The sequence below is a fragment of the Capricornis sumatraensis genome, chromosome 1 (genome assembly GCF_032405125.1).
Source record: "Capricornis sumatraensis isolate serow.1 chromosome 1, serow.2, whole genome shotgun sequence".
Taxonomy (NCBI): Eukaryota; Metazoa; Chordata; class Mammalia; order Artiodactyla; family Bovidae; genus Capricornis; species Capricornis sumatraensis.
Window position 1 is genome coordinate 8,734,300 of NC_091069.1, and position 19,662 is coordinate 8,753,961.

At 53.7% G+C, this 19,662-nt stretch overlaps 2 protein-coding genes across 3 annotated transcripts in view; both read right to left on the minus strand.

The window, feature by feature from the left end:
* Positions 1-2,850: 2,850 nt before the first annotated feature.
* Positions 2,851-11,813, minus strand: SLC2A8 (solute carrier family 2 member 8). 2 transcript variants are annotated; one of them, XM_068980703.1, is made up of 10 exons: positions 11,693-11,813; positions 11,435-11,597; positions 10,975-11,181; positions 9,060-9,159; positions 7,432-7,631; positions 6,581-6,724; positions 6,374-6,482; positions 5,477-5,650; positions 4,984-5,129; positions 2,851-3,453 (listed from the first exon to the last, which is right to left on the minus strand). In XM_068980703.1, exons 1-10 carry the CDS (start codon positions 11,746-11,748, stop codon positions 3,316-3,318), a joined length of 1,437 nt encoding a protein of 478 aa, XP_068836804.1. In that variant the 5' UTR covers positions 11,749-11,813; the 3' UTR covers positions 2,851-3,315. The 2 variants fall into 2 exon arrangements, with proteins under 2 accessions (XP_068836804.1, XP_068836812.1); XM_068980711.1 differs by lacking the exon at positions 4,984-5,129.
* Positions 11,814-16,148: 4,335 nt separating this feature from the next.
* The window catches only part of GARNL3 (GTPase activating Rap/RanGAP domain like 3), a 118,872-nt gene continuing 115,358 nt past the window's right edge, over positions 16,149-19,662 (minus strand). The window contains exons 27-28 of the mRNA XM_068979031.1: positions 18,702-18,828; positions 16,149-16,326 (exon numbers count right to left, since the gene is read on the minus strand). Of these exons, the coding sequence (XP_068835132.1) occupies positions 16,149-16,326; positions 18,702-18,828 (305 nt within the window). The remainder of the gene's footprint in view (positions 16,327-18,701; positions 18,829-19,662) is intronic.

Consider the following 19,662-nt stretch of genomic DNA (forward strand, 5'->3'; position numbering starts at 1 on the left):
TGGCATTCTTATGAGAAGACTACTGAAGTGGTTTGCCGTTCCCTTCTCCAGTGGAGCATGTTTTGTTAGAACTCTGCTCCATGACCTGTCCATCTTGGATGGCCCTACACGGCATGGCTCATAGTTTCTTTGAGTTAGACAAGGCTGTGATTCATGTGACCAGTCCATGGCGTCGCAAACAACTGGACACTACTGAGCAACTAAACTGAACTGAACCTTAGGCTTGTGTGATTTTTAGGCTTACAACTTTGCAGATCAGAAGGCTGAGATGGATCTCCCTGGGCTAAAATCAAGGTGTTTTCCGGGCTCTGTTCCTTCTGGAAACTCTAGGCAAAGAGTCTCTTTCGTTCCTTTTTCCAGCTTCCAGAGGCTGCCTGCATTTCTGGGCTAGTGGGCTAGTGGGCTCTTCTAGCTGATGTGTTCTGCCACAGGCTAAGCAGGTGCTAAACCCCTAATAGCCACTAGGAGGTAGAAGAGGGTTTCCTGCCTTAGTCTTGCAAACCCACCTGTGGCCACCGGGAGGTAGCAGAGTGCTTCACGTCTCAGTTGGTTCAGTGGCTCAGTCCTGCCTGCCTCTGGGATCCCATGGACTGCAGCACGCCAGGCTTCCTTGTTCTTCACTATCTCCTGGAGTTGGCTCAGGGTCAAGTCCATTGAGTCAGTGATGCCATCCAGCCATCTCATCCTGTTGCCCCCCTTCTCCTGCCCTCAAATCTGTCCCAGCATCAGGATCTTTTCCAGTGAGTCCGCTCTTCACATCAGATAGCCAGCCACAGTATTAGGTCTTCAGCTTCAGCATCAGTCCTAAAGAATACTCAGGGTTGATTTCCTTTAGGATTAACTGGTTTGGTCTCCTTGCTGCCCAAGGAACTCTCAAGAGTCTTCTCCAGCATCACAGTTTGAAAGCATCAGTTCTTTGCCGCTCAGCTTTCTTAATGGTCCAACTCTCACATCCGTTCATGACTACTGGAAAAATCATCAGTCAGTCAGTACAGTTGCTCAGTCATGTCTGAATCTTTGCAACCCCATGGACTGCAGCATTCCAAGGCTCCCTGACCATCACCAACTCCCGGAGTTTACTCAAACTCATGTCCATAGAATCAGTGATGCCATCCAACCATCTCATTTTCTGTCGTCCCCTCTCCTCTTGCCTTCACTTTATCCCAGCATCAGGGTCTTTTCAAATGAGTCAGCTCCTCACATCAGGTGGCCAAAGAATTGGAGTTTCAGCGTCAACTGCAGTCCTTCCAGTGAACATTCAGGATTGATTTCCTTTAGGATGGACTGGTTGGATCTCCTTGAAGTCCAAGGGACTCTCGAGTCTTCTCCAACACCACAGTTCAAAAGCATCAGTTCGTCGGTACTCAGCTTTCTTTATAGTCCAACTCTCACATCATAGTTTTGACTACATGGACCTTTATTGGCAGTGATGTCTATTCTGCTCCGTCCACTGTGTTGCGTTAGGGAATTTCTTGCCATAGGTTCTTAAAAGCCAGGATCCTCCTGGAAATTGTTCTGGGGGTGCTAGTGGGTGATGGGATGGATGTTGGTTGGCAGCACACTTTTCTATCCCAGGCTAGGTAAAGCACAGCTTCTGCACCTGTCCTCTGGGGACATTTCATCCTGCCCCACTTCATGGGTGTGTGCCGGATGGTCCTGGACTGGGTTCCTGTGGTAGATACAGGACTGTCAGCTGGGGCTGCCTTAGTCCCTGAACCATCTTGTGCTGTCATGGGAAGGCCTCAAGGAATGTAAGGGAACCTCTGAAGAGTGCATGTGTCCATAGTCCTTGGTACTATAAGTAGGTGCTAGTAGCAATCAGAGGTTGCTGAGGGAATAGGGTAGAAAATAAAAACTTATAAAGATTTCAAATATTCTCCTATGAAGTACCCCCTTGAGCCTCACATGCCACCTTTTTCTCATCTCCACCACAGCCTCCTACCCTCACCCGCACGGTCTCACCACCACCACACGAAACTGATTTGAGCACTTATTCAGTGCCATCCTCGCATCTAAGTGCTTTACATGGTCATCTCCTTCCATCCTTGTAACAACCCCACAAGGGAGGTAGCATCATTGTGCCCATTTTACAGGTGGATAAACTGAGGTTTAGGGAGGTTAACTGACTTGTCCAGGTCTCTCCACTGCTCTGCCCTGGATCACTCCACGCTTCCGCTGCCCTTCTTTCCAGTCTCATTTGGTCTCATTACAAAGCTTAATGTGTCAAGATGGGCATATGATGGAGGTTGCACAACCTGAATAAAGTGAATAAAACAGGTTCTGGAACAAAAAGTCCCCCCTTCTGTGTAGTGATGCTGGGAAGTGTGTATGTCAGGGGAGAGATCTTTAAAGACAGAGTCAAATTCTAAACCGGTTCTGCTTGGAAAGGTGCAGGTGTGAATTTTTTTTATTTATCTGAATAAAGGAGTTAATGTAGAATAGTGCATAACAGATGGTTAACTGCTCTAAAAACAATTATATTGAAGAAATCAGTGTTTTCTAATTTTCCTACAGTAAATGTGTATTATACAACACACAATAAAAGTAATTTGAAAAAAGACTTCTGGCTCCATTAAAGTTAATATGAAGAGAGGAACTTTTTTTTGAGAGGAACATTTTTTTGCAGGAGGAACTCAATCAAATTTGCTGACTAATGGTTCAGGGGGCTGAACCTGAGGAAGGAGTCAGAAATGACCTCCAAGTGCCAAAGGCAAGCCTGGCTGATCACGAGGAAGCTGATCCACAGATGTTCCTGGCAAGAGTCAGTTCATGGGAGGCCTGCTTTTATGGGAGGGACAAGAAAATGCTCTTCTTGACTGCAGCCCACACAAAGAGCTCATGACCTGATTTTCTGAGTCAAATATTTATTTGGCAAAGTTCCTCCCTGATAATGCAGCCACGTGAGAGGAGATACCACAGGCCATCACCCAGCCTCCAAAGCGTCTCCATAAAACCAGGAACCAAGAGCCCCCCTCCTCCGCTGTCACTTCTGTGTCATGATGGAGTCGGCGTGTGGAGGACTGACCACAGGACAGCGAAGCATCTCCGAGATGTTCCTTCTCCCGGATCACAGGGCAGCAGTAGAAACTGGACCCAGCAGCTGGGAACCTTGTCCCCGTGCTTCACTGGGCAGGAAGGAGGGACCCCAGAGGACAAGGCTCCGAGGGGCTGCCGTCCTGGCTCCTGACTCCCTGCGGACAGCCAGGGATCCAGGCTCCCAGCAGAGGCTCAGTTTGGAGTCACAGGTAGGCCCCATCCCCTCTGAGGCTCAAAGCAGGTGCAGGAAGTTGGGCAGCCGCTCACAAGAAGAAGCTGTCATCGCCCCTCAAAGTGGGCTGTGATTTGCTCCAAAGTCTTCCCTTTGGTCTCAGGGACACAGGCCAGAGTGAAAAGGACACCGAAGATGCAGAAGGCAGAGGCCAGCCAGAAGGCACCATAGGGCCTGAGCACCTCCTGCGAAGGTAAGAGGCAAGGCTGTGATATGATGCGGGAGCCCACTTGGGCCAGGAACCCTCCTGGGCCCAGAAGCCGAGGTCCTGCCCCACCATGCCCAGGCTCAGGGATGTGCAGGAGGGCCTGGTGGGCCGTCCAGAAGCCCAAGCTGAGCACTGTGCAAGCTGTGGATGGTGTGCGGTGGGGACACTGAGCTCACTGTGACGAAGTGACTGCCCCCAGGTCAGAGGCCTACCATCAAGTGACAGCTGGCCTCCAGTCCCCAGGATCCGACTCCAGGGCCCAGAGGCTCTCCTCTCCGCTCGATCTGGCCCTGCCCTCTGTGGTTCCTGACACCTTAGGAGTCTCTCTCCTTGGTGCCAGAGGAAATGGGTGAGCTCTCGGTGGTGATGGGGTCGTGTGCGCACATGGGAACACTCAGGTCCCATGAGCGGAGGGGAGAGGGAGCAGCAGCCCTGGGCACAGGCGGTGCACCCTCCCCGCCCAGCCCCAGTGTCATCCCAGCTGCCAGAAGCAAAGGCTGCCCGCTTCCAGCCCCTCTGCCTTGGGCACCTGGCCACCCCACCCTGCACTCCTTGAAGCCTTTCTCCTGGCCTCTCAGTGACAGCCAGACCACTCTTAGGTCCCTTGCCACCATCCTCTCCTCGACTGTCAGCCCCCTCCAAGCTCCTGGAATTCCCCTCCCCTCCAGGGCTTTGCTCTGGTCTTCATGATGAGCTCCCTGGAGCAGCGCAGGCCCTGCGGGGTCCAGGCCAGCCCCAAGCATTCACGCCAATCATGACCGGCCTCCCCTTGCCCCAGCCCAGCCTCCTGGTGGTTCATCCTCCCACCACTGGCCACTGTAGTACCAGCCCTTGTCATAAAGGGGGCCCTGTCCATCTCATTCACTGCTGCTCTGGCACCCTAAACAGGCCTGGACGTGGCATGTACCAGGAGCCCTGGCGGGAGCGGGGGGAGAACGACTGAACAGATGGCTTGACTGTCTGCACCAGAGCAGTGCCCGCACTGGACCAGAGGCCTTGAGGCTGGGACCACGTCTGCATCAGCCCATCCGCCAGCTAGCGGCAAAATGTGGAACCGAACTGATGCTCCCATCAGCTCTAAGAGGGAGGCACTGTCCCCCTTCTCCTCTTTGAGGCAAAGAAGCTGGTTCAGAGAAAGGGAAGCAGCATACCCTAGTCACACAGTGGGAAGCGGCCAAGGTGGGGACGGGGCCCAGCCTGCACTCCAAATGTGGAGCTTCTCACGTAGCCTTGCTTCCCAAAGTCCCCAAAGTCCAGTGGGGGAGGAGGTCAGTCCTGCTGTCCTTCCAGCTCAACAGCCTGGAGGGTCCCCAGTGGTCACAGCCTGGGTTCTGTGCCTGCTCCAGCCCGTCTGCTTCCCCACACCCCCGACTAGGATGGGCTCGCAGGCTGGTGGGGCTTCAGCCTGCAGGCAAGGCTGCCAACCCCGAGTCTGTCACAAGAGTAATTCTGAAAAGTACTTTTCTGCTGGCTGTGGCAGGGGGAGCCTGTCAGAGCCTGCACTCACCATGAGGCTGCTGAACTCTTTGGTCACCAGAAAGGCCATGAACCAGTTGGTGAGGACGCAGACACCAGTGGCCACGCCCTTGACATGCAGAGGGAAGATCTCAGACATGAGGAGCCACGGGATGGGCCCCCAGCCCACAGCGAAGCCTGCAAGGGCAAGAAAGGCCTCAGGTCTGCAGGGCTGGGCGGCCCTCGGCTCGCCGAAGACCGCCCCCGGGCTGAAGTGGGGCCCAGATTCAGCCTGGGGGCTCAGGTCACTCCCCTCACTTCGGACGCGTCAGGCCTTGCTCTACAGAACAGCAAGGGAATGGGGCGGCTCGGAGGGCGCTTGTGGGGTGACGTCAAAGGAGCAGAGCGGGGCTGAGCCAGTGCCCGGCACACGGTCAGAGCTGTAAACCCACGGGTGAGGCTGAGCAGGCAGGGACTCCAGGGAGCCACGGGAACCTGGCAGCGACAGGGCAGCCCCCTCAACCTCCCCTCAGCCCCCCACTCACCGGCGATGAAGAGGCACATGCTGCCCACCGCCAGCCAGGCCAGCCCCACGTTGGTATCGGCAGGCTCCAGGGAGACAGGCACTGGGAGGTCCACGTGCGAGGAGTTGCTGGGGCCGCCCTCAGTCAGCTTGAAGTAGGCGCCAAAGGCGCTGGTGCTGAACACCATGACCACACCTGTGGGTGGAGGGCGGCGGTGGGCAGGGCAGTGGGAGGGCATGAGGCAGCGGCCTGCAGCCCGGGCACGGGGCAGTTGGGGGGCTGGCGGTCAGTGCACGGTGTCCCCGGCAGGCGGCCTGGCCTCCTCCGTGAGGGGCAGTGAGTGGAGACCCACCGGGGCACCCTCGCTCCAGCCTGGCCCTCCCAGCCCCGGCTTGGCCCTCACACCTCAGCCGACCCCAAGAAGCTTCTGGAAGCAGACCCTCCCTGGCTTTGAGGAAGCAGGAGTAACCACCAGCAGCCAGGCCCACTTCCCCAGCAGCACCGAGGGCCCGGCTGCCCACGAGGAGCTTCCCTTGCATTGCGTGCTGATCCTTGCCTTGGCCTGCCACCAGCTCCATCTCTGTTTCAGAGGGGAAGTTGGCTCAGGTAGTCACTTGCCCAGAGAGGACCCAGGCTTCAAGGCCTCTTCACCCTCAGGCCGTCAGTTTCCTCACTGTAAACCGGGCCCTGGAGGGGCCTTCTCCAAGGTTCTCTGCCCTGGTTAAGGCATGCCGCAGCAGAGCAGTGAGCGCAGGCCTGGCCTGGAGCCAATGCTCCCCTGAAGTCCTGCCCGTGCTCTTGGGGACACTCAGCCCTTGTTCTCCTCCCACAACATGCTGACCTCAGCAAAGGCCCTCCAGCCTGCAGTGGGAGGCCCCCAGTCGTGCAGAGGGCAGAGCCATCCCCCTGGGGCCTCACCTGACAAGGTCAAGAGCAGCCTCCGCCCGGCTCTGTCCATGATCAGGGCCGCTGTGGCGGTGAACAGCACCTGGATGACACCCACGATGACTGAGGCCAGGCTGCTGTCCTGGGGAGACGGGCCAGGAGGGTCAGGCGGACACCCCGGGACCGGGCCCCACCCACGCGGCCTCCGGGTGAGGCAGGCCGGGGCAGAGGCCTCTTTACCTTGAACTTGGCCTCCTCAAAGATGGTCTCCGCATAGAACATGACGGCATTGATGCCCGACAGCTGCTGGAAGGCCATCAGGGAAATGCCGATGATGAAGGGCTTGTAGGTGCCAGGACACCGCAGCTGGGCCACGTGGAAGCCCTGCTCAAACAGACACCGGGCATCAGGGGTTCTCTCTACCTCTCCTGAGGGCACCCCGGCTCTGAGCTCCCCACCATTCTGGGGCCTGATGGAGTGAGGGAGCCTCTGTGTTTTGTCCCAGCCCCACCTGTAGCCTCTGCTTCAGGTCACCACATCACTTTAGCCTCCCTTCCTCATGGCCCTTCCTGATTTTCTGGGGGATCCACGGAGATGCTCTATGAGCAGAGAACCCAGGGTTCCCGAGTCCCACCAGCCTTGGGTCTGGGTCTGGGCCGAGCACCTTCACCAGCCCCACTGACCCTTACCACCACCGCCAGGCATGTGCTATGACCCCACTTTGCAGGGGAAGAAACTCAGGTTAAAGATGGGACGGTCACACAGCAGGTAAGGGGCAGAGACTCAACATTCTCCCTGGTCCTACAGCTTCCTGTTTCAAAATTCCGAGTCCTCAAGTCCCCACCTGCATTCTCCTTTGATATGGCCTGGCCCTTCTCTTGCAGGGACAGGGAGATCAGGGCTCAGGCTTCCCCAGGGATGGCTAAGACTTGGGTCCAGCCAAGTAGTGGCCCACAGGACATCACTCCCAAGCTCACGGGCCCTCGTGTGTGTGTGAGCACACACGTGTGCAGCTGTGGTGCTGCGCTGTGTTGACCTCTGGGGTGATACTTCCAGGTCCCCCTCCCCGGTGCTGGCTTCCAGCCCCTCACCTGGTGCTCAGCCCCAGTGGGAGGCTCCTCCCAGGCCGGGGCAGAGCCCCACAGGAACTGCATGGCGGCCATGGCCTCCTGGCGCTTGTGCTGAGACAGCAGGAAGCGAGGGGTCTCGGGCATGAAACACATGAGCAGCAGCATGAAGGAGGGGGGCACGCAGCCCAGCACAGCCAGCCAGCGCCACTCAAGTACCCAGCCTGGGGGTGGAGGGGAGAGACATCAGAGCGGCGTGAGCCAGCCCGGATCTTCTCGGGGAGCACCTGGCCCCTGCCAACCCAGGGACTCTGCTTAAAGGGTGGGGACCCCAGTGTCTTTGCAGGACTCCCCAGGGTTTGTCATTGATGTTGTCATTTTTATTGTTAAGTGTGGAAACAAGGCGGGGGGCGTGTATCAGTGAAGGTTTATGCAGCCACTAAACAAAGGTGCTCACTCTGTATTGCTGTGATATACGTGATATACAGCACCATCGGTCTGAAAGGGAGTGGGGGCAAGAGTGTGCACAGGCCTCAGCCGGTAGACTGACTGAGAAGCAGGCAAGGCTGGCTCCTCCGGGAGGAAGGGGGACAGAGAGGAAGCGGGGGCTTTTCACTGAAAAACGTCAGTCAGAACTCACAGAAGCTGATCAGTGAAAGTGTGGCTTATGATGACCTGGAAGAAATCCTATAGGTGTGACTACACCCAAGTGACCCTGAGTATCAGTGTCTACACAGTGGCTTTGGGACACTACTGGCCCCACAAGGCAGCTAGACTGCGGCCAGGACTCTGAATGAGAGTCAGGATGCTAAGTGGGTAGAAAGGAAAGACCACAGACCTGCATGTTGTCCACCCTGAGGAACCAGAGGGCACGTGCCCCGGACCCTGCCACTGCCCATCCGGCCCCAAACCCCCATTCCCTCGTGGTTCTCAGGCCATCCCTTGACAATTCTTACTGGGGCCTGCTGCCAGGCACTTTTTACAGCGTCAGTTAATTTAATCCCTCAGCAGCCTTGGACTAGGTAAAGTTAATCTCCACGTGAAGACAGGGAACCTGAGGCTCCCAGGGGCAGTTGACTAGGCCAAGGACACACAGCTAGTAAGTGGCATATTCCCCTAATCCGGGGCTGTCAGATATGAAGCCTGCCTTTCCTCTACCCCAGTTCATTCCAGAGTGCCTCTGGAAGCTTCCTCTTGCTTCTGGAAGCTTCCTCATGCTGGCTCCAGCTCTGACCCTTGGGTTCTCTGGAACCTACCTCCTTCAGGCTGCAAACCCAGTACTGATTCTCAGGGAGACACATTTGCACCCTCCAAGCTCTTAGGCTAAAGACTTTCCCTGCAGCCCCAGAATCCTCGTTGGTCACCACAAAGGGAGGTACTGCTCTAACTCGTCAGCCTTCCCTACACTCCTGGAATGGGCTTCTGCTCTGGGGAGATGAGGACATCACCTTCTCCAGCTCTCCTCAGAATACTGTCACGAGACCCACATGACCCAGGGTTCTCAGGGAAGTGGTATGGGAACGTGGCATCCTGGGCAGTGGCTGTGTGACCTTGGGCAAGTCTCCTGACCTCTCTGAACTTCAGTTTCTACATCTGTAAGATAATCAGACATCCATGAACAGTCACCACAAGAGATAATAAGAAAACCATACCTGCCAGGTAGGCTAGGAGGATGCCTGTGACCACCATCAGCTGCACACAGGAGCCGAGCAGCCCTCGCACCTCAGGGTAGGCAATTTCAGAGATATAGACCTGTTGGTAATTCAGACGAGAGTGTACTTGGGGTCCAGGGGTTCTTAAAACTGAAAACTCTCAGCCATTCAGAGCTGAGGAGAGCCTCGACTGGGGTACTTGCAGGCCCAGGGGACCCCTAACTGCAGGTCCCTGGCCATCAGAGATCCCCACCATGTAATCCACAGCACATGTTTAAAGGGTATATATGTGGACACCGTGTGTGTGTGTGCGGGGGGGGTGCAGAGCTTTTTAAACTTTCATGTAATTGTATACCCTTGACAAAAAGCAAATTCTAACATAGTAGGTGTGTAGAGCTTCCCTGGTGGCCCAGTGGTAGAGAATCTACCTGCCAAGCAGGAGATACAGGCTCCATCCCTGGGTGGGGAAGCACCCCTGGAGAAGAAAATGGCAACCCACTCCAGTATTCCTGCCTGAGAAATACCATGGACAGAGGAGCCTGGCGGAGTATAGTCTGTGGGGTCACAGAGGGTCAGATATGAGACTTGGCAACTAAACAACAACAACAGATGTGTGGTGGGCCCACAATTCCGCCTTTCTAACCACCTCCAGGAGACACACAGCTGCTGACCCAAGGACCACACTTTGAGTGGTGCCCTTGGAGTGAAAGCAGGAACTCTCCACCTCACTTGCTACCAGTGACTGCCGCAGCTTCCTCTGGGCTCAGGAGCCAGAAAGCGCTTGCCCATGCTTCTGTGTTATTCCATGTCTTATGTCCATGACTAAGGCAGGTGTGTTTTTGCCCAGTAAAAAAAAAAACCACCAAAAAAATCCAGATATAAAATCCAATCTAGCTGCTGTGTATTACCCAGCAGATGCAGTTGAAATGAGTGGTAGGTGCAAAGGGAGGGATTCTGAGCTACTGCTTTTAGTCTTGATTGCTTAGGGTGTGGGTGGTGGTGGATCACTCAAGCCCACGACGAGCAGCAGGTCACAGGACACCCAGCAATCCCAGCTGCCAGGGTCCAAGTCCTTCCACTGGCCATGCCAGGGCCAGGGCCGTGTGTGTAGGCTCTTGTGAAGCCGCACAGCCACAGCCTGAGCTAACACCATCATTCCCACCTTATGGGCTCACAGAGGTGCTCTGCCCAGGGCTGTGGTTTCACCCAGACGTGTCCACCTCCAAAGGTAGCCTGGGCAGTGCTGGGTCAGGAGGTGGTGAGAGAGGAGCAGGGGGAACGCCTGGAGGGCCGCTTCCTGAGCAGTGAAGGGGCGTGCCAGGTCCCAACAGCCTCTGCCCCTGGGGACAAACCACAGTGGGATTTTCCTGCTGAACTGTAGCCAGTGGTCTGAAGGCCAAGGGGGACCTAAGCCATCGTGTGAGGCTTCTGTTGACCATCCACAGAGGGCACCTCATTTGTAGAGCCAAAGAGAGGCCCTGTTAAGTGCCATCACTCAGGGTTCACTGACTTTGTACTTAAACCAAGGACTTGTGGCTCAGCTGGTAAAGAATCTGCCCACAATACGGGAGATCTGGGTTCCATCCCTGGGTTGGGAAGATTCCCTTGGAGAGGGGAAAGGCTATCCACTCCAGCATTCTGGCCTGGAGAATTCCATGGACTACAGTTCATGGGGTCGCAAAGAGTTCGACACGACTGAGCGACTTCCACTTCACGTTCCTTTAAGCTTCATCTGTAACCAGGGACGGATAACAATAGCTCTTTCCAAGGCCCCATGGGAGTGTAAGGAAGATGGAGCAGGGGAGGGGCATGGTGTCAGGCACTCAAGAGGCCGCAGCCAGGGAGAGAATCAGGCCCCGAGTTCTGCCCCTTTTCCCGGGTCCCAGGGCGCCTGACTGGGAGGAAACACACTCACCGGGGCCACGAGCGAGGCAATGCCGCAGGCCAGGCCAGTAAGTAGGCGGCCTCCAAGCAGCATCCACAGCTTCTGAGCCGCGGTGATGACGGCGAAGCCGGCCACGAAGGGCAAGGCGCAGAGGAGGAGGCTCAGCTTGCGCCCCGCGCGGTCCAGGAGCCAGCCGCCCAGCACGCCCCCGGCCGCGGCGCCCAGGGTCACGATGGCCTGCGGGCGGGGCGACCGCCGGCTGAGGGAGGGGGCACCGGGGGCCCGCGGCCCAACCTCGCCCTCCACCCCACCCTCAGCCGCTGAGGGGGCAGGGGAGATGGGCGACCCCTCTCAGGGGAGCTAGGACATACTCGGCGGAGAGTCTCCGTGCCCTCCCAAAGCCAGGCAGCGCGGGGAGGGTCCCGGCACCCGTCTTAGGGGTGGGCGGTGGAAGGCCCCTGAGGGCAGGAGGGTGAGCCCAAGGCCTCACCCCGAACCAGGAGGCTGCATCTTCGTCGAGGTGCGGGGCCGGGGGCGCGGCGCGCCTCAGGCTCGGGATGGCGGGGGAGCTGTAGCCGAGGGCGAAGCCGAAGCTGAGCGGTCCCAGGGCAGCGGCGAAGGCAGCGAGGAAGACGAGGCGGCCGCGGGGAGCGCTGCGGAGACAGGGGCGGTCGGTGAGGGGCAAGGCCTGGGCGCAGAGGATGGAATGAGGCCGCGCCAGCGGACCTGGGTTCCCCCTACTGCTCACCTGCCGCCGGGCGGCCGCAGGAGCGGCTGGGTCTCCTCTTGGTCCTCAGGCGTCATGTCTGCGATCAACGCTTGCTTTGCGGGTTCCCGCGACGGGTCCCGCGAGTGCTGCCAGCACCGGCCTTCCAGGCCAGGGCAACCAACAGACAGTGAGGAGCGGCTCTAGGCGGGGGTAAGGGAGCAGCCAATGGGAACGTAAGGCGGGGTTAGCGTCTGCTCTAGGAGCCGCCCTTCAAGTGAAAGCGGACCAATGGAAGTAAAGAGCCGGAGGGCGTCTCTCACTGGCACCGCCTCCAGGACGGCCATCCAATGTATAGGCAGGGGAGGAGCTTGTATGTGCCAGGGGCTCACACAGTCACCCAATAGGAGGGTGATGCGAGCTCGAAGGCGGGGTCATCTAAGAAACCGCGACCCAAACCAACCAGCTCAACATTCAGAAAACGAAGATCATGACATCTGGTCCCATCACTTAGAAACAGTGTCAGACTTTATTTTTTTGGGCTCCAAAATCACTGCAGATGGTGACTGCAGCCATGAAATTAAAAGACGCTTACTCCTTGGAAGAAAAGTTATGACCAACCTTGATAGCATATTCAAAAGCAGAGACATTACTTTGCCGACTAAGGTCCGTCTAGTCAAGGCTATGGTTTTTCCTGTGGTCATGTATGGATGTGAGAGTTGGACTGTGAAGAAGGCTGAGCGCCGAAGAATCGATGCTTTTGAAGTGTGGTGTTGGAGAAGACTCTTGAGAGTCCCTTGGACTGCAAGGAGATCCAACCAGTCCATTCTGAAGGAGATCAACCCTGGGATTTCTTTGGAAGGAATGATGCTAAAGCTGAAGCTCCAGTACTTTGGCCACCTCATGCTCAGAGTTGACTCATTGGAAAAGACTCTGATGCTGGGAGGGATTGGGGGCAGGAGGAGAAGGGGACGACCCAGGATGAGATGGCTGGATGGCATCACGGACTCGATGGACGTGGGTCTGAATGAACTCCGGGAGATGGTGATGGACAGGGAGGCCTGGCGTACTGCAATTCATGGGGTCGCAAAGAGTCGGACACGACTGAGCGACTGAACTGAACAGAAATCGACCAGTGAGAGTGGAGGGTGGGGATTGCATTTGCGCCGGGAACCGCCTCTTAATCTAGCTTCCGCCAGTGCGGCTAGGAAGCCGAATGAAGGCGGAGCACGTGGGTCGCGTCCTGGACTGCCCTCCCTGTCTTTGCGAAGCGCCGCTGACCTCCCTGGGTAGGGTCTGCAGTAACTGCTCAGCGTTAACCTCTGCTCTGAGGCGTGGGCAGCTCTGCCCACCGAGAGCCGCAGGGCGGAAGGTCTCCAAACACCGGTTATGGGCTGGTCTGTTCTCTGGTCAGCTGTTGTTGGAGGCGTGGTCCTGAGCGCCGCAGTCCAATTCTTGTGCTTGTTAAGACTTGGAGTGAGGGCGGGAGAGCCCAGGTTGCTGACTGCTACGGAGTCGCAGACCGATGATGACCACGACTTTCGGGTACTGAGAACCCGTTTTAGGTGGGGTCCCCCATGCTGCATAGCTGTGACTGATCTGGGCCTAAATGTTGAGCCCCATGCTGCTAAGTCTGCTAAGTCGCTTCAGTCGTGTCCGACTTTGTGAGCCCCATGGTCTCTGCTAAATTCCACTCACTTCACAGGTAATCCTGACTTTGGAATCTTCATCTTAATACTTCACCTCCCAATTTTGAGTCCCCTGCGGATGTTAATAGCGTCTCCCTACATGTGTGCACCCTGGTCACTGGTGGAGGTGAGTATGAAGAAGTCAGGGTGCTGTAGAATGGGGCGATTTGTATGCCACATTCCCTGGGTGCAGGCAGCTGCAGTGGAGTGCTGTGTAATTCTGGCAAGAACCAGGACTAAGAGAGTCACAGGCTTAGCTTCTAATCCCTCTCTGGGCCTCTTTCTCTTCATCTCCAAGTGGAAATGATAGTATCTATCTTGCAGGAGGGTTTATTGTAGGGGCAAAGTGAAAAGACCAAGTACATTCCAGATAACTCAAATATTAGGCACTATAATTAGTGCAGTCACCAGATTGTATTATCTTTCAAGACATAGGCAATCACCCCTCGGTTCTTCCTTGGTGTCTTGTGCTCCAATCGTAAATTCTTATTACAGCGCTAATCATTGCTTGTGATTCACCTGTCTACTTCTCTCCCTTCCCCAATGGACATGATCTTCTGCTCCAGATGGTGGGTACTGGATGTTTGCAGAGGGGATGGATGCTTCAGATTCCAAGGGCAAACTGCTGCTGCTAGACATTTTACTTTGCAGTTCAGCCTGAGGGGTATGCAGAGAGGCTTCTGTAGACAGGGTGATCCAGTGAACTTAGCTAAGGCCAGCCAGCCCTCCAAGCTATGCGTGTGCACTAAGTCGCTTCAGTTGTGTCCAACTCTTTCCAACCCCATGGACTGTAGCCCGCCAGGCTCCTCTGTCCATGGGATTCTTCAGGCAAGAATACTGGAGTGGCCGCCAAGCCATGAACCATTCAAACCTGCTCCTGCCCTCTGGCTGGTCATCTCCCTCCCCATGAGTGTGCAGCATTCACTTGGCCTTTGTAAGCAGACATTGCTGCCAGAGCAGGCTCTCGCCTTCCTTTTATAAGCCAAGTCCATCAAACTGTTTAGTGGTGCCCACCCCTTGCCCATTCTACATCCACTCCTCAGATCTGTGACTCTTGTCAAATCATGGGGTGGTTCTGATGCTGCCAGTCTCTGTGGAAGAATGGTCTAAATAGCCCTTGGTTTTTCAATTCCAGGCTGAGAAGCAAGAAACTTCAGGGGAAAGAAAAAGATGACAGGAAAAACACACATACAAGCTCATGAGGCTTACAAATTATTTTAACATGAAAAATACCAGCCAGATCCAGCTGACACAAGGTATTCAGCCTGGCCCTATAGGGTGGACAGGGGACAGGGCACAGTTCTGGGGTCAGAGAAATCACAGGTTCAAATCACTGCCTCCTTTTGAACCTCAGTTTCCTTATTTGAAAAATAAAAATAGTAAAGCCCAATCCACAAAGCTTTGGGTGAGGTCAAGATACAGCATGTAGTTGATCTTGTGTTTTCCCCTTTTATATGAAAAGGGCATAACAAAACACAGAAGAACAGGAGCGCTGAATGCTGCAAAGACTGTGAGGAGACTCCTTTGGTTATGGACCACCCCCCAGGTACACTGAAGAAGCACTGTCTTCAGCACTCTGACCTCCTGCCTTCTGCTGAAGGGGACCAGGCAGCCCTCAGCTCAGACGTATCATGTGGGACTCTTTGAGCCACAGGCGGAGAGGAGAGCTCTCCCCACAGGGTGCAAGGCCCACAAGGAGGTAGGGTCCAAACTGCTGTGAGATCTATCAGATCAAGTCATGTCCAGCACAGACCTCTGCAGTAAGTGAGAAGACCTGCAGAAGAACTCAGAGCCACTTCAACAGGGGAAACCATCTCAAGTTTCTTTTGATGGGTAATATTGGCAAGACAAGATATAATAAAATGGAATCTGTTAGACTAAAGCCAGAAGTAAGTTATCTTCTTTACACAGATTAAAAAGTTTACAATGTCAGTGAAACTCAATTTTCCTCCTTTGATCTCCCCTGACTAGATATCTCACTATTTCCTTCGAACTTGGCCAAACTCACATTTTCTTCTCACTTTGAGGATGGAGCAACAGAAGGTGGATACATGATAAGAGGAAGGCTACTCATTTGATTCATGTGAGAGACCAAAGCAGACCTGAACAGGAGGAGGGAATTTGAGAATGATAATTTTGAGGATGAAGTTTAACTGTTTCTAGGTTGTATGATTTCACAGTAACAATAAAACAAAATAAAATCTTGAGACTCTTAACAGGCTCCTATACCTTATTATTTTTTTGTGAGACACAAGGAGAAAGAAGCAGGAGTTTCTAAGATCTAAAAATTTAGCTTTTCTCAAAAGTCTATAGGCAGGAATGCAGCTGGTTCCAGTCACAGTGAACTGAAACAGCAACAGGGGCCAAAGGTGCAGAAACAAAACTTATTTATAATAAATTTTTAAAGCAATGGCTTTTCTTTATCTCAATAAAAAAAACACATTATGTGACAAAACAAAACTGTAATGAAAAAATAACTTTTCCATCTAGGTATATAAAATATAAGAGAAGGTTGCAATAAATAAGAATGAATATTTTTGATTTATTCAAAGTTTCAATCTAAAACCTCAGTGAAATCTACCGCCTTTATTACAAGGGGACTGATGGTTCCTGAACAGAAAGAAAGGTCAAGAAAGATGGCACCGGACATTGGAGAGTGACCCAAACAGGCCGAGGGTGCAGAAGGTTTGGTCCAATAGATCACACACAGGCTAAAAGCCACATTTTGTTGAGAAATGATGTCAGAACTGGCTAAAGAGTATAAACCTCTGTAAGAAAATTAAACTTGGCAAACTTGATTGGGACTCTGTTTACTTCAAATCAATAATGTCTTCATCCGAGAAAGCAGTGAGCTGAAAGGGGCAGCTGCCCCAGATGGGGCTGCCTTCTTGCTCGGCCACAGGGTCTGGGTCGGAGCTGGTCGACTGGTAACGGCCACTGGGATTGGCTTCGGAAGTGGAAGGACTTTCTAGGGAGCTCGATGTGATCCTAGAGGAGAGAAGTCACTGTGAACAGATCCTGGGGTGTACCACTGAGCTGGCTACTCTGCTTCCTGCTCCCCTAAATGCAAGAGCCTGTCTTTCCCACCCCCACCATTGTGAGGGAGAGGTGGGCATGTGCAGGAGTGATGCCCACCCCAACAGAGCTTGTGTTCTGCAGGCAGACTGTCCAGTCTCCTGGGTTGTTATGGGTTTTAAAGGCCACTTATATGAGATACCCAGAATAGTCAAATTCATGGAGTCAGAAAGTACACTGGTAGATGCCAGGGGCTGGGGTAGGGGTATGGGTTGGGCAGATGGGGAATTAGTGGTTAATGGGGACAGAGTTGCAGTTTAGGAACGTGAAACATTCAGGAGACGGACGGTGGTGGAAGTTGCACAACAATGTGAATGTACTTGGTGCTGCTGAACTGTACAGCTAAATGTGGTTAAAATAGTATGTTTTATATTATCTGACTTTTACCACCATTAAAAAAAGGGAGAAAAAGGGAAAAATGAAAGGTCAGTAGTGACACATATGTGTTTGTGAGGCAAACTGGGATAAACCCTCCCCTGGCTCCCCATGGCCTGAGGACAAGGCTGAAACACCTGACCACAGGCCCACAGGCCCCACCCTGCTGACCCCTCTGGCCTCCTCCCAGCCCTTCATTGCCCTCTATTTTCTCTCTACTCTCAGACACCTGCAAAACCAGTTTGACCAAATTCAGGGAGTTCCTCTGTTCACCAAGGACTCACTGTAGCCTGTAAAAGCCCACGGTCCAGCCTCTGGTTGTTCTTGACCTCACCTCCTTGTCTGTGATCAAGCTGACCCACTCACTTCCTTCTCTCTCTCTTCAGGACTTTTTCCCCCTGCCCGTTACGCTGCCAGAAGGGCTGTTCCCCCAGCTCCTTCTCATTCAGAGCTCAGCTCCATGCCACTTCCTCCAAGAAGCCTTCCTTGACTCCCAGCTCCCACCTTAAGTAGACCTTTTATCCACCCCACCCCCATCACTTTGTTTTAAACTTCCTTGCAGTGCTGGTCACTAATGGAAGTGATAGCAATTGCTTACTTGTTCACAGGTTTATTGTGTGTTTCTCCACACTAAAATGTAAAGTCCATGAGGGTAGGGGCCTGGTCACATGGTAGGAGCTCAGTGAAAGTGTTGGATTAAAGCCTGAGTGAGTGCCTTCCTTTCTGGGCCAGGCTAATGGTTGCTTGATTTATGAGACTTGGCTCAGCCTTTCCTGATATTTGGGAACCCCCCTACCCCAAGCATGGAATGGATGGCACACCTCATTCTTCGGTATCACCTGCTGCCCTGGAATGCTATAATTCTCTATAATTCCGGGGAAGGTTGGCCTTCCCCACCAGCCTGTGAGCCCCTGAAGTTCAGCTCCATGTCCCCAGCTCAGTGCCAGGTGCTCTAAGAATGTGTGTTGCATGAATGAATGGAACTGTTCGGGGAAGCACACTGACTGAAACCGCCCACCCTGGCCAGGCACCATAATAACCATCTGCATGAGCTGTTTTATGACAGGAGGTCCTGATAAGGAATACGGAACTAATAAGCCACCACCAACCGGAAGAGTTCGGGAAAGGTCTAAAGGAGACACCGCGTGACCGTCTACTTCCCAGAATCCCTTTTGCTAGCATCCATCTTGGCTGAGTGATGTGTGCACCATCAGGAAAGACTCTGAATTACAATGATTGGCCAGAGACCACCCGGAAACTAATCCCATCACCATAAAACCCGAGACTGCGAGCCACGCAGCAGAGCAGTACTCCTGGGTTCCCTTACCCTATGCTCTCCACCCGGGTGCCCTTTCCCAATAAAATCTCTTGCTTTGTCAGCACAGGTGTCTCCTCAGACAATTCATTTCTGAGTGTTAGACAAGAGCCCAGTTTCGGGCACTGGAAGGGGGTCCTCCTTCCTGCAACAGAACCTGGACACATGCCCCCTTGGCCTCCACAGAGAAGCAGGCAAGGTGTTTTATGAGGGACACAGAGAACCTCAGGGGACAAATCAGTGGGATTCAACAAAGATTCATAGATGTGTGATACTGAATGGCCATCCAGGAAGGATCCACCAGAAGTACTGGAGAGCACTTTTGTTTTAAAAAAGTCTCTGTCAATTTGGTGAGCAAAAGAAGTCTCTGTATTCAGTGTGCATTTGTTGGGTTGCTAGTGAGACTGCCCCTTTGCCTGGGCCCCTTCCTGGCAGGCTGTGCTCTCTGGGGGTCCTCAGAGAGGAGCTGGCCGCTGACCCTCTGCTGCGGCTTGCCCAAGGGGCTGGCCCACGTACTGTCACTCAGCAGAAGGGGCCTTGTGGCTGTCCTGTGACTTGAGGGGCCACCACCCTGAGCATGGGCTATGTCCCTCTTTACCTGTCACTGCTAGTGGACCGCACTGTCCCTGACTTGGGACCTCCTTGGTTTTCTTCCAGCCGCTTCCGGGCTTTTGACTTGGGCTTTGGTGCTCCTTCTGACCTGGATCCACCGTCATCAGAGAGGCCTGGATAGCAGGGGATAATCACAGGTCAGAGGGTCATTACCATCGGACTGCCAAGAGACAGGAAATGCCCTTTTTCTCCTGGTTGGGTATTGGTACATTACGGGGATGGAGGCAGGAAGAGCAATGATAAAAGTCTGTATTTGTAAATAATTTATTTTCTCGTTGTCTTGTTGGTAGAAGGTCTTTTGTTTCTGATTAGAACGAATATATGTATTGGGAAAAAATGACTCAGAAGAGTTTAATGATGGAAAGAAAATCTACAGTCCTACCACTGGAAATTGTAATTCGTCAACTCAGAGGTCCAATTTCTGAAAAGCACAGTGGTTTATACAACAATAGTTGGCAAGATCAAGCTTTCTTAGGGAATAATGGGTTAAAAATAGCAATACATACATTTGAAAAGCTCAGTGAGAGGGACCAACTTCAAGAGCCAACCGATTTTGCCAATGTCAAGGTTGCCCTGTCAGGGGGTCTGAATCCCCTTCTCCAGCTGGTCAGGAAGCGTGACCGGAGCACAGGCGTGTGTCCTTGTAGTTTTACACCATGCAGATGCCAACTCAAGTTTTAAACCAGTTCTTATTGGTTTGCCATCACGCCTCCAGTTTTCCTCATTTTGTTTTCACAACTCTGAACAAAAACCTTTACAACAGTCTAGCCTCTTCACGATTATCATGGTGCTCTTTGTGTCTCTGGTCTGGTCTCTCACCTGTGAACTGAGAGGAGGGCATAGCAGGGACCTGACATTGCTCCCATCCCCACAGACCTGCCCCCTGGCCCAGGGGCTTCAGGAAGGGATGACTGAACTGCACCACAAACATGCAAAAAAGGGAACAA